This window comes from Pteronotus mesoamericanus, unplaced genomic scaffold (genome assembly GCF_021234165.1).
Source record: "Pteronotus mesoamericanus isolate MK-2021 breed Mesoamerican mustached bat unplaced genomic scaffold, CSHL_Meso_final scaffold_128, whole genome shotgun sequence".
NCBI classification, from domain to species: domain Eukaryota; kingdom Metazoa; phylum Chordata; class Mammalia; order Chiroptera; family Mormoopidae; genus Pteronotus; species Pteronotus mesoamericanus.
This window is the reverse complement of record NW_026555305.1, coordinates 3,424,108-3,437,694: the sequence shown is the minus strand read 5'-3', so window position 1 is coordinate 3,437,694 and position 13,587 is coordinate 3,424,108. Positions and strand designations below refer to the sequence as shown.

The 13,587-nt window shown below is 50.7% G+C and overlaps 1 protein-coding gene across 1 annotated transcript; it reads right to left on the bottom strand.

The window, feature by feature from the left end:
* Nucleotides 1-2,524: 2,524 nt before the first annotated feature.
* LOC129082485 (putative killer cell immunoglobulin-like receptor like protein KIR3DP1) lies at nucleotides 2,525-10,947 on the bottom strand. Its single transcript, XM_054588178.1, has 9 exons — nucleotides 10,914-10,947; nucleotides 10,737-10,772; nucleotides 9,651-9,929; nucleotides 8,547-8,846; nucleotides 5,984-6,283; nucleotides 5,321-5,371; nucleotides 3,325-3,447; nucleotides 2,811-2,863; nucleotides 2,525-2,698 (listed from the first exon to the last, which is right to left on the bottom strand). The coding sequence occupies exons 1-9, from the start codon at nucleotides 10,945-10,947 to the stop codon at nucleotides 2,525-2,527; spliced, it is 1,350 nt and encodes a 449-aa protein (XP_054444153.1).
* Between the last annotated feature and the right edge of the window lie 2,640 nt (nucleotides 10,948-13,587).

Genomic DNA, 13,587 nt, shown 5'->3' with positions numbered 1-13,587 from the left:
GGAGCCAGGGTGATTGCTGTAGGGATTCAGCAAAGTTCAGGGCACAAGAATTCCCCAGGTGGGAGAGGACCTAGGAAGGGCAAACACTTCAGAGTCCTGATGGAGGGAGACTCAACAAGGATCTGAGGACATGGACAGAGAGATTCCCTCAATGGCCACACCTGTACAAGACTGTCACCTCGGGTTTGTTAAAAACTGCTGCTCAGTGGACAAGCCATGGGCCTGACGGGAGCTTGGCCACTTCAAAGCCCTCTACATTCGAATGGGTGGTATTGGGGGCGGGAGGAAGGAACTGCTCCTCAGAGAGGGAAATGCTTGGCATGTCTCTGTGGCTGGAACATGCTGGCGGCACCATGGCCATGATGACTTTTGCTCTATTCTGGGTCCCACAAACCCCTGAGGGGGCACACCACAGGGTTTACAGTCAGAGCTGTCCCTGAATCACAGAGTCCCGAGAGTTGTCCCGCTGCTGCTTCACGCAGCTCATGGTCCGGGTGTGGTGGAACGTGGAGAGCCAGCAGCTACAAGTCAGCCTGCTGGGCGTGGGAGAGTGGTGGCAACAGAGCCTCTGGGGTAGGGGTGACTGAGACTGTGAGAGAGAGACGCTGGAGTGAAAGCGAGGTCTACACTGAAACGCTCAAGAAATCTAGGAGAGTGCCTGGTGCAGGAACAGCGCATTCTAACACCAAGAGCTGAGCAGGAGTTTTTATGGTATGCAGCAGTTTGAGGGTTGTTTGTGTGGATACTGATTCAATTAGAAAATAAAAGAATAAAGGGTTAGAAGGGGAGGTCATCAGAAGCCAACGTTCCCAGGGGCACTGTGTCCTAAGAACAAAAGTTTGGTTTTTCTCCAGAAGATAGTGGGTACCAAAAAAATGTGCAAGCAGCAGGTGGTAGTCTCAGAGTTCGTGTGACACTCTATATGGAAGAAATTTTCATGAATTAAAGACACAATAAGACATTCCAGGATGTTCTTCTTGTTGCTCACATTTCACTAGACATGGTAATCTCATAACGGATGTTGATTATGACCATTTCCTGTAGGTCTCTTGCATCAGACGGAGACCCATAAGAATGTGGACTCTTTCTTTCTGGGCATCCTCAGTCTGGGAGAGCTACCACACGCTGCAAAGACAACAATGTGCTGTAGCTGCTCTGTGGTGTGTGACCTTCAGCAGCGACTGTATGTGTAGTTGCTGAGAACTTGGGTCCAGGCTAGTGTAGCTGGGGAAATAAGGCCACAGATTTATTTAATCTGGATATTTATCCAAAGAAAATGAAAACACTAACTTAAAAGGACATATACTGCATTATTTATGATAGCTAAGATATGGAAGCAACAATGTGCTCATCAATAGATGAATGGATACAGAAGACATAGTACATATATACGATGGAGTATTACTCAGCCATGAAAAAGAATGAAATCTTACCTTTTGGGACAACATGGATGGACCGAGAGGATATTATGTTAAGTGAAATGAGTCAGACAGAGAAAGATATACGCCATATGATTTCACTTATTGGTGGAAGCTAACAATAAAACAAATGAAACAAAACAAAACCAGAAACTCATAGAAAAGGAGGAGAGATGGATGGTTACCAGAAGGCAAGGATGGAGGATGGGTGAAATGTGCAATAGGAACATAGTCAATAGTATTGACATGAGTTTACTCAGTGACAGATATTGCAAGAATTAGTGGGGTGATCACACTGTACAGTATAAAAATATCCTATCACTATGCAGTACATCTGAATCTGATATAACTAATATGAGTGTATACCAACTACACTTAAACAAAGAAATAAATATAAAAATACAGAAAATAAAATAAAGTCCTGGCTGTTGTAGCTCAGTGGGTTGAGTGCCAGCTTGCGAAAAAAAGGGTCATGTGTTCGATTACCAGTCAGGGCACATGCCTAGGCTATGGGTCAGGTCCCCACTAGGGGGCACATGAGCGGCAACCAGACATTGATGTTTCTCTTCCTCTCGTTCTCCCTCCCTTCCCCTGTCTAAAAATTAACAAGTAAAATCTTAAAAAAATAAAAAAAATATGTTAAAAATAATTTAATCTAGAGCAGATTAAGTTTCACTAATTTCAATTGAAGTAGCCATAGATTTCTAATGTCTGCCATCCTGGACACCACCGACGTGAAATATACTTCATCTCTGCAGAATTTTATTGAAGAGTTAGAAGAAATTACTGGCAGAGTCCATACATGAGCCTTTCTAGAGTTTGGTTTGGCAGAATTTCAGAAAAATGTAGGGCGGTAGTGATCAGACTTATAGCATGTATGGGTGAGTACACAACATCTCTGGAGGTGGCTGGGTACTTACAACAGCCCTACAACAGCTGAGCTCTTACGAAGAGGTCGTGGGATTCTGAAGATGCTCCTTCAAGTCTGAGGCGCCCCTGCTGTCACCTGGAGATGTCAGGCTGGGTTTGAGAGGGAGAAAGAGCATTGCTGGAGGGTCTCCTCCCAGAAAGAGACCCAGGTCCTTGCTTGGCAACACTCTGTGTGCTCAGAGCCCAGGTCCAGGCTCGGCCTCAGCATGGGCTTGGTTTACTTTGAGTTCCATGTAGATGCTGGGCTCAGTGGAGACATTCTTAGGACTCCGGGAAGAGGGCGTGAATCCTCTCTGTTGGGGAGTCAGCAGGGCATATATCACATTGTGCGTGTCTTCTGCTGCAGGGTCCTGGGGGAAGAAAGGTAAGAACCATGGGCTGAGGCTTGATGCTTGGAGGCAGGATCATGGGTCGTTTGGAGGAGCTGAAGATGTGGTCGGTGTTTGGGCAGGGAGAACTCACCTCGCCATTCATCGTCTGGCCTTTCTTGGGCTCTGGTTCCCTAAAGGCAGCACCTGTGAGTGGAAGAGTGAGTCAAGACTCGTGGGAGGGCGATTCCTGATTGTCACACTGAGATCAGGACATAACGGCCAAAAAGAGGGAGAGGTGTACCCAATGTTGCTCAGCCTGTCTACCCCACTAATTCCAGAATTGTCCCGTCAACACAACCGGGCATACCTTGACTGTCCCTGGGTCCTGTCCTAACCCATCACTGCACCCTACACACTCTCTTGTAGACCATCCTCAAGAGAGTGGAATCCCCATTGCTGAGGAGGAGGTTGGGGAAGGGTGGTGGCGGCTGTTGAGTTGAAGAAAAGAATGGGGGCCCCTGGGTCCCTCTGGAAAATCCTCCATCAAAAAATCTCAACAACAAAACCACAGTTCAACCCACAGGAAGTGAACATGCATCTCTGTGCTCCAACCACACCGCCCACATCCACTCAGGTGACACTAGACTCTCCTCCTTCAGACTTACGATTTTTGATAGAACACCAGTAACACACAAGAGCAGCGAGGAAAACAGCAATGGAGAGGAAGGCTGTGGAAAATCCAATGAGAGTGTACAGCTTGCTGGAGTTTTCTTGAGGAAGATGTGCCTCTGTCAACAAGCAAACGAGAAAGCCTCCATTTACTGGTTTCCTATTCATGCTAATACACCCTGGATTCATGACATACCTTGAGTCAAACTGTCCCAACCTCCCTAAACACGATCAATCTCTTTATGTTCCAATATGTATATAAAATTCAGAAGAAGTGGTAACAGAGGTCCAAAGCAAAGAGACAGGACAGACAAGCAGAGGTCTGATCCAGGTCTACCAGGCTCTGAAGTGCTTTTGGTTGCTGCCCCCTAGATGGGACATTATTCTTTTGCATGAAAAGGATCTCCCTGCATCAACCACAGGTGACTCCCCTTCCCCCGGGCTCCTCCTCTCCCCACCCCAGCTGCCCATCCTGAGACCTGAGGAGGAAGAAGGTCATGCCTTTATTCCAGGGTCCTCATGTGGAACTTGCTCTGAGGAATCTTGATCACTGTCCCCAAAATGATTAAGAGTGGGGTCCGTGGAGGTAATCACAAGATGGAGAAGTGAGTCCAAAAAGGGATAAATCATATATGGAGCCACATCTCTGTGCCTGGGCCCTTCTGCGGTCAGGGGACTATCACATTTTTGAGCTCCTCTTCTCCTCAGTGAAGCCGTGGAGGGAGCATTATGAGTTTTACGATCCAGCTGAGAGAATTTACTCACTAAGACTAGAACAGCTATCAGTAGAGCCCCGGACGGTGACTCCACCCATTTGTCTCTGGAGGACGCCAGGCTCCCTGCCCGCCTGGGTGTTCCTTTCTCTGACAGCCCAGGCACGAGTTTCTGCCCAGTGCTGCAAAGGCTGCAGAGAAAAAGAAATACGACCAAGGTCCCCCAGCTGAGAAATACGAGACCTGTGGTCTGCAAGGTCCTTCCTGATGAGTCTACCTCTGAGTCCATCTGGAATGCCCTTCTCAAGTCCTTCCCCCGCACCTTCATGGCTACGCTGACAGGAGTTTTCTCCACCAGGACTGGCCTAGTCTCCCGCCACCCTTATGGCTTCAACTCCTGTGCCCCCGACTAAATTCTGTTCACACCTGCAATTTGCTCCTTCTAACGTGTCATGCACACCATGCCACTTTTCTGATAGACACCGTCGAATGTCTCCCAGTTTCAGGCAGAAAAAAAACCCAAGCTCTTTTCTTGCTTATCGACCTTTTCCCAAAGCTGCCCCTTGTCACCCTGTTCCTCTCCACCTCACTCGTCACATGTCCAGGACACTGGTGGTTTGAACACTCCAGCCTCATTACTGTGTTGGCTTCATGACATTTACCATTCCTTCGGTCAGGAATAGCCTTCTGCCCATCGTTCACTGTCATTTGACGGCATCTGAAATGTCGCCCTCAGAAGGGTCTTCCCTGCTACTCATTCTAAGCTGCCCACGTCTGCTTTGTCTATTGCATGACCTAGCTCAATGTACATAAATGACTGAATCAAAAAACTGTCATGCATTTATTCATCATACTATTTCCGGCCTCCCCCACACACCCAAAGTATGATCGGCACGAACACACGTTAGCTGTGGGATATTGAGCTCACAGATTTCTAACCGAGGGACAGTGAGTACTGAGGGCCGTCCCTGAAGTCTTTTCCGCCCCTGCTCATGCCCATCGGCACATGACTTTATGGAGGGAGGATAGAAGTCTCTCCTGAGCATGGGATTGGAGTCACTGTTACCCCCTGGTCCCAGTTGAGAAGCACGACCAGCCCAACGCCTTCTCTGCTTCCCATGCTGAGCACAGTCAGCAGTGCTGACAAAGGACGTGTATGTCAGCAAGGGACGTTCACTAGGCCAAGGTCACAGAGCAGGGGCCGGGCAGAGCCACGCATATGCAGGAGCCTTTGCCTTCCAGGCGCCATGCACCAAATTTAAGAGACCCCCTTGCTCACCTTTCGTGGTGCTTGGCTCTCTAGCTGACAGGAAAGCACTTGTAGAAGATTCTAGGGAAAGGAACAGAGAGGTGTCGCCAGGTGTCCCCTTTACGCCGCTGAAGTAGGACCAGTTTTTCCTGAAGGGGTGGCTCCCAGCTCACCCCCTACTCTGTCCTGTCCTGTGGGGCCTTCTGGGCTTCCACCTGAGTGCCTTGAGCAAAGACCCCCTGAGATGGGACAGTGGAGAGGGGCAAAGTAGGATAAGCCTGGTGACAAAAGACAGCTGTGGTCAGGAAACATGTCCCCTTGGTGATATATTTCGATGCCCCTCAGTGGGGAAATCACATGTGTGTCAGAAGGTGCTTCTGGGAAACAAATAAGGGTGAGAGGCTGGGCAACCTCTGTACTCCCCAAATTGCACCCAGCCCCTCCCCGTCCCGGACCCGCCCTGTCCCCCTCCTTCACCTGCCTGGATGCATACGACCCCCCTGCGGACATCCATACAGCAGGCGAAGGGAGGTTTCAAGGGCTCTGCCTCCCTCCCTCTCTTTTCCTCCCTGTGTTCTCACTGCTTCCTTCCCCCCAGAGTCCCTGGGATGCCTGTCACCAGCAGCGTGACCTTCGGATGGAGCTGCGTGATTCAGCGTCTCATAAGCCTGGAACAGGTACGAGGTTCCTCACCTGTGACAACAAGGTGCAGCGGGTCGCTCGGGTCTGACCACGCATAGGGAGAGTGACCGAAAGAGCTGTAGCATCTGTAGGTCCCTCCGTGGGCTGAGGTCGCCGGGCCCAGCGGGAAGTCTGCCTGGAACAGGCCATGGTGACTCTGCCCTCCGGCCGGCCAGCACCCGTGGGCCTCGTGCGCCCTGCAGAGATGGTACAGGTCGCTTCGACTGTCGGAGTGGCAGGACAAGGTCACGTTGTGCCCTGACGTCACCGTGGGGCCTGGCTGAGCTGAGAGACTTGGTTTCTTCTGTATTCCTAGGAGAAACAGAGACCTTGCTCTCAGCCCACAACGTACCCTGTCCTTGGGCAAGAATGAAGAATTCTCTCTTCCGGGCCTGCAGTGCCCGCTCTGTGTGCCCTCTAGTGTCCCTCAGTCTCCCCTTGACGTCTGCAATGCCCACTCCTCTGTGCATGCGTGTGCGCGCGCACGTGCGTGTGCATACATGTGTGTTGGCCTCTGCTTTTCGCTGGCCCTGTCCTGTTTTCTGCAGGCACCCCCGTCCTTAATGTCCCTCAAAGCCGAGAGACCTGGGATTGTCTCGAATGATGGAACCGGCAGCACCCTCCAGGGAGTCTCCCAAGCATGGACTGAGCTTAGGCTTCCTCCTCGGAAACGGAGAGGTCATGGCGTGAAAAGTGCCAGGGCCTCCCCTCGTTCCCACTGCGTGAGCCCCTCGTTCTGCAGGGACTGGTCGCGCGGCCCTGCACCCAGGTGTCGGGAGTGACCGCTCCTCCCTGTTTGTGCCAAAGGACCTGTTACGCCACGGTACTGGGCGACTCCTCTGGGTCCTAGTCTCTCATCGGGACCTTTCGCGGAGCTGCCTGAGGGGTGTCTGGTGCGTCGCTGTGTTCTCGCCGCCGCAGAGGAGGGGGGTTGTGGTGTCAAAGCGGGAAGCTAACTCCCAGGTGTCTCTCTGTTTCTGAGCTGGAGAAACAGCCCTCATCCCCCGTCCATGTGTCTTTTGGTCCAACTTTCTCATCCTCTGTCTGTCTCTCTGCCAATGTTGCCCCCGTAAGAAACGCCCGAACCTGTAGGGAAATCTGTGAGTCTACTTGAGACAAACTGATGACACTCGTCAGGAACAAAATCCAAATAACTTGAGAAAATGCTCCAAAGAATGGAAATTTTGCACCTTATTTTATAAAGTACAATGAAAAGAGTCAATCTACTTGATTATTTATGTGCTGGTGTCATGTTGTTTTTATTGCTGAGACTTTATAATGAACTTACAATTTTAGTATTTTATAATGGATTTTGACATTTTAAAAAAATAAATAAAATCTGCATTTAAGAAAAAAAGAAGAAAGAAAGAAGGAACTCCTACCTTTGCGACAACATGGATGGAACTGGAGAATATTATGCTAAGTGAAATAAGCCGGTCAGTGAAAGACACATACCATATGATCTCACCTATAAGTGCAATCTCTTCAACAAAATAAACTAACGAATGAAATAAGCCACAGGCAGGGAAATATGGAGCAGACTGAAAGTGACCAGAGGGGATGGGGAAAGAAGACAATGGTGGAAAAGAGGGGAAGGGACTAGACAAAGAACATGTATGAATGGCCCAGGGACATGGACAACAGAGTGGGAACTGACTGTGGGAGCAGGGGGTGGGGGTGGGACGGGTGGAGGAGGGCAAAGGGGGAAAACGGAGACAAGTGTAATAGGATAAACATGATGTAAAAATTAAAATGAAAATGAAAATTAAAAAAAAGAAATTATAAAACATAGTATGCCAGCAGGGAAAAAAAAAGAAGAGTAGGCCTAAATGAAATCCACTGGTGATAGCTTAAGGAGGCGGGAGGAAGCAAAGTGGTGACCTCTGGGATTAGACGAAAAGTAAGATGGTAGACGCATCTTTTACACGGGAGTGTACAGGTCGTTAATAGTCAACATGTAACATGATAACAATAACAAGGAGGGGACTCGTGGTCTTCCCTGGTGCAGTGCCTGTGTTCTGAGGGGTCTGGAGAAAGGAAACCCACCATTCCAAAGGTATGTTATCACCGATGCAGAAAGACAACAGACAGGCTCAGTTAAGATATAAAGACTGACCTTTGTTAGGGAAAAATACCAGCCCGGGGCATGACTCCCCGCCATGGCCTGCTTCTAGTTAGAAAGTGTTTTGCATCAGACCACCTATGTGGGTACTTTAGGTCCCCAGGTTTGTAAGGCACTGCACAGGCCTCCCCTGAGCTTGCCAGGTGTGATATGTGGCCCCTTTTCTTCCACAATGTGTCTTGGTTTTCTTTTTGGCTTACAACACGTTCTCCATTTTTTCTTCTTTTCCCTTGACAATCCTCCCCGCTCCCCCGCGCCCCGCCCCCCCCGCCCCCGCACAAGCCTCCTCTCCTGATTGTTTTACTCTCTGCATGTTGGACTTCCTCTCCCTGTACTAACGTTGTACTCAACACCATGTCAACACCATAGCGACGTTGTACTCAACACCATGTACTCAACCCCTTGAAGCTTCCAGAACACAGAGAGAATAAGGGCCGGCGTGTCCACACTCACCTATGATCACGACCTTCAGGGGGTCACTGGGGGCTGACCACTCATAGGGGAAGTGACCAAAAGAGCCGTAGCACCTGTAGGCCCCTGCACGTGAAGATGTCATGGGACCCACGGAAAAGTGAGCTTGTCTGGTCCTGTCATGGAGCTTCTCTACAAGCTGCTGGGGGAGCCACGCGTCCCCCTCCCGGTGCAGGATAAACTTGTCGAACGTGAGTTCTGAGTGACAGCACAGGGTCACAGCCTGTCCCATGTGCACAAGGGAGCCTGGCTGGGCTGAGAGGGAGGGTTTTCTGAAGACCCCTGGGAAGAAACAGAGTACGTTCCCCTGTGTCGCCTGCTTCACGCCTTCCCCTGGTATTCCAGGAGTGGATTTCTTCCTCCCGCAGCCTGGAGATGTCCCGTTTCCTTCCTAAGCCTTTGTGCTGCAGTTCCCCTGGGCATCCTTGTCCGTCCTCTGGCTCATGACGTTCACAGTCTGGATCTCATGGCCTCACCTCGACCTGCTTTTCTGTCTGTCCTGACTAAGAGCCCCGGCCTCTCCGGGCTAGTCTGAGCTGCGTGGCCGTCCCATCCAATCCCACTCTCTCCTGTCCCTGATCTGTGTGTGTGTGTGGGGGGGTGACCGTGGAGGTGCGTCTCCTGACTCCTTGCCCACGTCTCCTCGAGCAGAGGAGACGACAGGCAGGGGACTGGGGAAGAACGTGGAGATGACGCGGGTATTCCCCGATCCCTGCCTTCACCTGCGCCTCTGAAGACCACTCCTGAGGTGACGTTGGCTAACCGAGGCTCTGACTCCTCCAAGACAGGGTTAACCTCCCTGGGGGCTCTCTGGAGCTGGGGCGAGGTGACATGGCCCCTCCTGGGTCCGCCCTGCCTCCCCAGGTAAGCAGCACCCTGCTCAGGCTAATCCCTGGGTTGACTCTCCTGCTTGTTGGCTCCTCCCCCTTCCCCCGGGGCTCCCATCCCCACGCCCTGTCCCTGCGTGCTCAGAGCGGGTTCTCCCTCTGAGGTTCCTGACTGGGGATGCAGCGGTAACTCTTGGCCCCACGGGCATCTGACTCGGACTGCGCAGGGTGCCCGTGGGCTGGGCTGGACGCCGCCTACCTGTGACGATGATGTCCAGGGCGTCGCTGGGTGCTGACCACCCCAATGTGTTCCTGTGGTCTTTGGAACAACTGTAAGATCCTGCATGGGCTCTGGTCACTGGGCTCAGGGTGACGGATTTGATGTTACGTGTCTGGAGCTCAGGAATGGGGGTCCCATTTCTTTTGGTTAGTTTGAATGAGGTAAACGGAGAGAAGGAATGACACCGAAGGGTCACGTTCCCTCGCAGCGGAACCACAGGGCTCGGCCAGGCTGACAGGGAGGGCTTGTCATGTCCGCCTGGGAGAGAGGGGTCACTGCCTGAGGGCTCGGACTGGGGAGCTGCCCCTCTTCTTATCCCCCCATGGGGCTCTTCCTCCTTTTCATTCCCCCAAGGTGTCCCTGCAAGCTGAGTCTCTGAATGCTCAGGGCCACCTGGTGTGGGACCAGAGACACAGCCTAACCCCACACAGACCTGCGGGTGTTCCCCCAACAAGGCGTATTCTTAGAGTGGTGATAAAATGCCTGTGCAAGGTTAACTTAAAACGCAATTCTAATAAAAGAAATACACATGGGAGAAAGGAGCAAGGTCTGCTTGGCGGAAATAAGGTGAAGCAGAACCCGGACATTTCGGTAAGTCCTCCTCCATCAGAGGTGCCGTAAGGGCCAGATGGCCCTGCTGGTGGGCCAGCCCCTTCCCCTGAGGCGGGTCTGGCAGGAAGCCCTGTAGACGCTATGGTCAAGGGCAGGCCAGAGGAGGCGGGGGCACCTGGTCCTAGGACAGCTGCGTGGGGTCAAGCGTCTTGTTCCCCGATTATGGAGATGATAGCCACTTGCCCTAGAGCACAGCCTTGGAGATTCACGGCAGCTTCATGTGGATGCAGACCTGGGCTTTGTAGCCTGGGGGAGCGATTAGGAAGATTCTAAAGGCAGAAGCAAGACCCTAGGGTCGCCCAGGGCTTGCTGCTCTCCTTGTGTTTCCAGAAGTCTCACCACTGGCCCTCCAAGTCATCCACAGCGGCCCCAACTCCTCTCTTCCCTCAACAACCCTGGCTGGCACCCAGAGAGTTTGCTCCACACTGTACTGAGGAGATGGAGGGGACTCACCTGCGTGTGTCCCGATCTTCTGGCCCAGGCAGAATCCTGGAAGGAAGCCACAAGAGAGGTCCCAGGTCCCCAGTGGATCCCATGCGCCCATGCACCCCTCCATGGAACCTGGCCCCTGTGCCAGGAGGAAGCCCAGATTTCCTCCATGGCCCCCCCCCCTTCCTTTCCAGGACTCACCAAGGCCCAGGAGGCTGAGGACTTTGGGGAACATGCTGCTGCTGCTGTTGGGCAGGAGATAGGAGCTGAGCAAAGCTGACAAAGTCACAGTATGTGGTCAGCAGGTTCTCCACACCCCAGTTCGTACGGTCCACAGGTGCCCATCACTCAGGAAGATGAACAACATGTTCTCACCATGAGGACAGCAGGTGCCGAGGGCATGACTCGAGCCACATCGCGGAACACCCTCCTGTCTAAAGCATTACGCTCAGTTTGCCTAGACTTGCAACTGTGTGAGTGTGTTATGTTGTCTCACTGCCCTTCTTACATTATAGTTACTATTCAGTTTGGAACATGCCCTATTCCCTGCCCAAGCTAATAAATAAATACTGATGTCATAAAACGCTTTGCAAAGGAATATCTCATGTGTGTCCAGCTAATATTTTCTAGGGCTCATGGTTGCTGTAGAGGATTTACTTCTGTTAAAAAAAGGCATTTAACCAGAAACTTGGTTACTTTCTCCCAGCTTTTTGAGGACTCATGACACGTAGGAATTGTGTCTATATCAGGTGTACATCTTGGAGTTTTTGTATATATGTACCCTTTGGAAAGATCACCATAGTCAAATGAGTTAACATACCCATCATCTCACAGTTTCCATTGTTTTCTGTGACTGTAGTGAGAACACCTGAGATCTACTCTTAGCAAATTTCCAGTGTATAATTCCTGACTTTTTCACTATGATCAACACTCTGTACATTAGGTCTCCATAACTTATTTATCGTGCAACGGAACGTTTACATGTATTGATCAATATGTTCTTCTTTTCCCAATTCCCAGCCTCTGGTAATCACTAGTCTCCCCCACTTTACTCGGACGTCAGGTCTCTAAAAATTTACTCTACATAGAAGTGAAATCATGCAGGATTTACCTCACAGTGTCCGGGGCCGTGTCCCTCAGCACGACGTCTTCTCGGCTCACCCATATTGTCTGAAAAGGCTGCATTTCCTGCTCTTTTATGTCTGAACAGTATTCTGTTGCGTGTCTAGACCCCACATCTCCTTTACCCACCATCCACTGGGGGACCAAGTCTTCGCTGTCGTGAATGACCCCGCAGTGAACCTCGTAGTGCAGGTGTCTCTTTGAGGCCCTGGTTTCATTTCCTCCGAACAGGTGCTCAGAGCGAAAGTGCCGGGTCCTATGAAAGCTCGACGTGCACATCGGCAGCTACAGAACAGTCACGGGGACGTCAGGTACAGCATAGGGAACAGTTGCCAAAGAACACAGGTGCGTAACCCATGGACATGGAGAACGCTGTGGGGACTGCCTGAGGGAGTTGGGGGGCGCTGGGTGGAGGGGGCAAGGGGGGAGAATTGGGACAAATGTAATAGCTGAAACAATAAAACATAATTTAAAAATGGAAGTTCTATTTTCAGTGTTTGAGGAACTGCATGGTCTGTGGCCAGCTGCAGGGTCTGTGGGTGGCCGTTTGTAGAGATCCACATGCCAGTTGCTGAGAACCCTCCCCATTTCTCTCTTCTCAGCTGCCCCCGGAGGATCCAGCCTGCAAACCTGCCAGCCAGACGGAGGCTGGCCCTTCAGGCAGTGATGGAAAGGCCGTGGGGGCAGAGCCCCCCGTTCCCGCACCCCCAGGAGAAATGGCAGGTGGAGGGCGTGTCCCTGTGTGGAGCTGGGGCAGTGGGTGGGAGGGCTGATGTGGGTAAAGTGAAGCTGTTCTTCTCGCTTTTTTCAAGGTGATGGTTCTTGGGTTTGTGCTCCAGAGGGTGCTGGGACCTCACACCTTCACCCCAGAGTGTGAATGTAGTTTTGTCTGTGGGTGGTGGTCAAATTGGGGCTCCCGTGGGTGAGCGGAGCCGGGACTTCTTATCTCGCCACCATCTTGCTGACACTGATCATTGCCGTTGTCTTGTGATGGGGAGCATGTTTTCCTGAGCTCATTTTTCCATTTGCAGAAATTATCTTTGCAGAATATCTTTTTGAGGAAACGCATACTCAAGCCCTTTGACTATTTTTTTTTGAATTGGACTTTTGTGTGTGTGCGCGCGGTTGAGTTATCTGTATTTACATATTCTGGACCAGGTCATTATCATGTATAATTTGCAAATATTTTCTCCAGTTTTGTATGTCATTTTTTTCACTCTCTTGATAGTGTTCTTTGATTCACATACATTATTATTTTGACAAAATCTAACACACTTATTTTTATTTATTGTGCTTTTAGTGTCATTTCTAAGAAAATATAAGTAAGCCCACACTCATGAAGATTTTCCACTTGATCTTAAGTTTTATAATACTAGTTGTTACACTAATCCATTTTGAGGACATTTTGGTGTGGGGTGTGTGGTACATATTCAACATCATTCTCCTGCATTTCTTGTGCATTCATTTTCCAACACCATTTGTCAACAAAAACAAGTCTTAATCAACACGGTGTGTGTTTTTCAAAGTCAGCCACCTGGTGAGTTTCCATCGGGAATGGAATCAAGAAGAGCCTGACCTCAACATCTGGCACCCCCTGTACTCAGCTGCCTTCCCCCGAGTCCTCCTCAGTGGGGTCCAAGAGGACACGAGGCATCCTGAGTATTGTTCAGCCTGCCGCCAAAACCTGTGTGACCTGAATACTGCTACCTAATGGAGCTGAACCCCATTTTGTGAGAGAACCCCAATGTCCATA

Bases quoted from the DNA above. Each gene is read 5' to 3' on its own strand.
- LOC129082485 (XM_054588178.1), bottom strand. From the start codon at position 10,947: ATGTTCCCCAAAGTCCTCAGCCTCCTGGGCCTTG. The intron at 8,847-9,650 runs GTAGGCGGCGTC...GTTTCTTCCCAG, and splicing joins CCTGGACATCATCGTCACAG to GGGTCTTCAGAAAACCCTCC. The intron at 3,448-5,320 runs GTGAGCAAGGGG...GCTTGTTGACAG, and splicing joins AGAGCCAAGCACCACGAAAG to AGGCACATCTTCCTCAAGAA.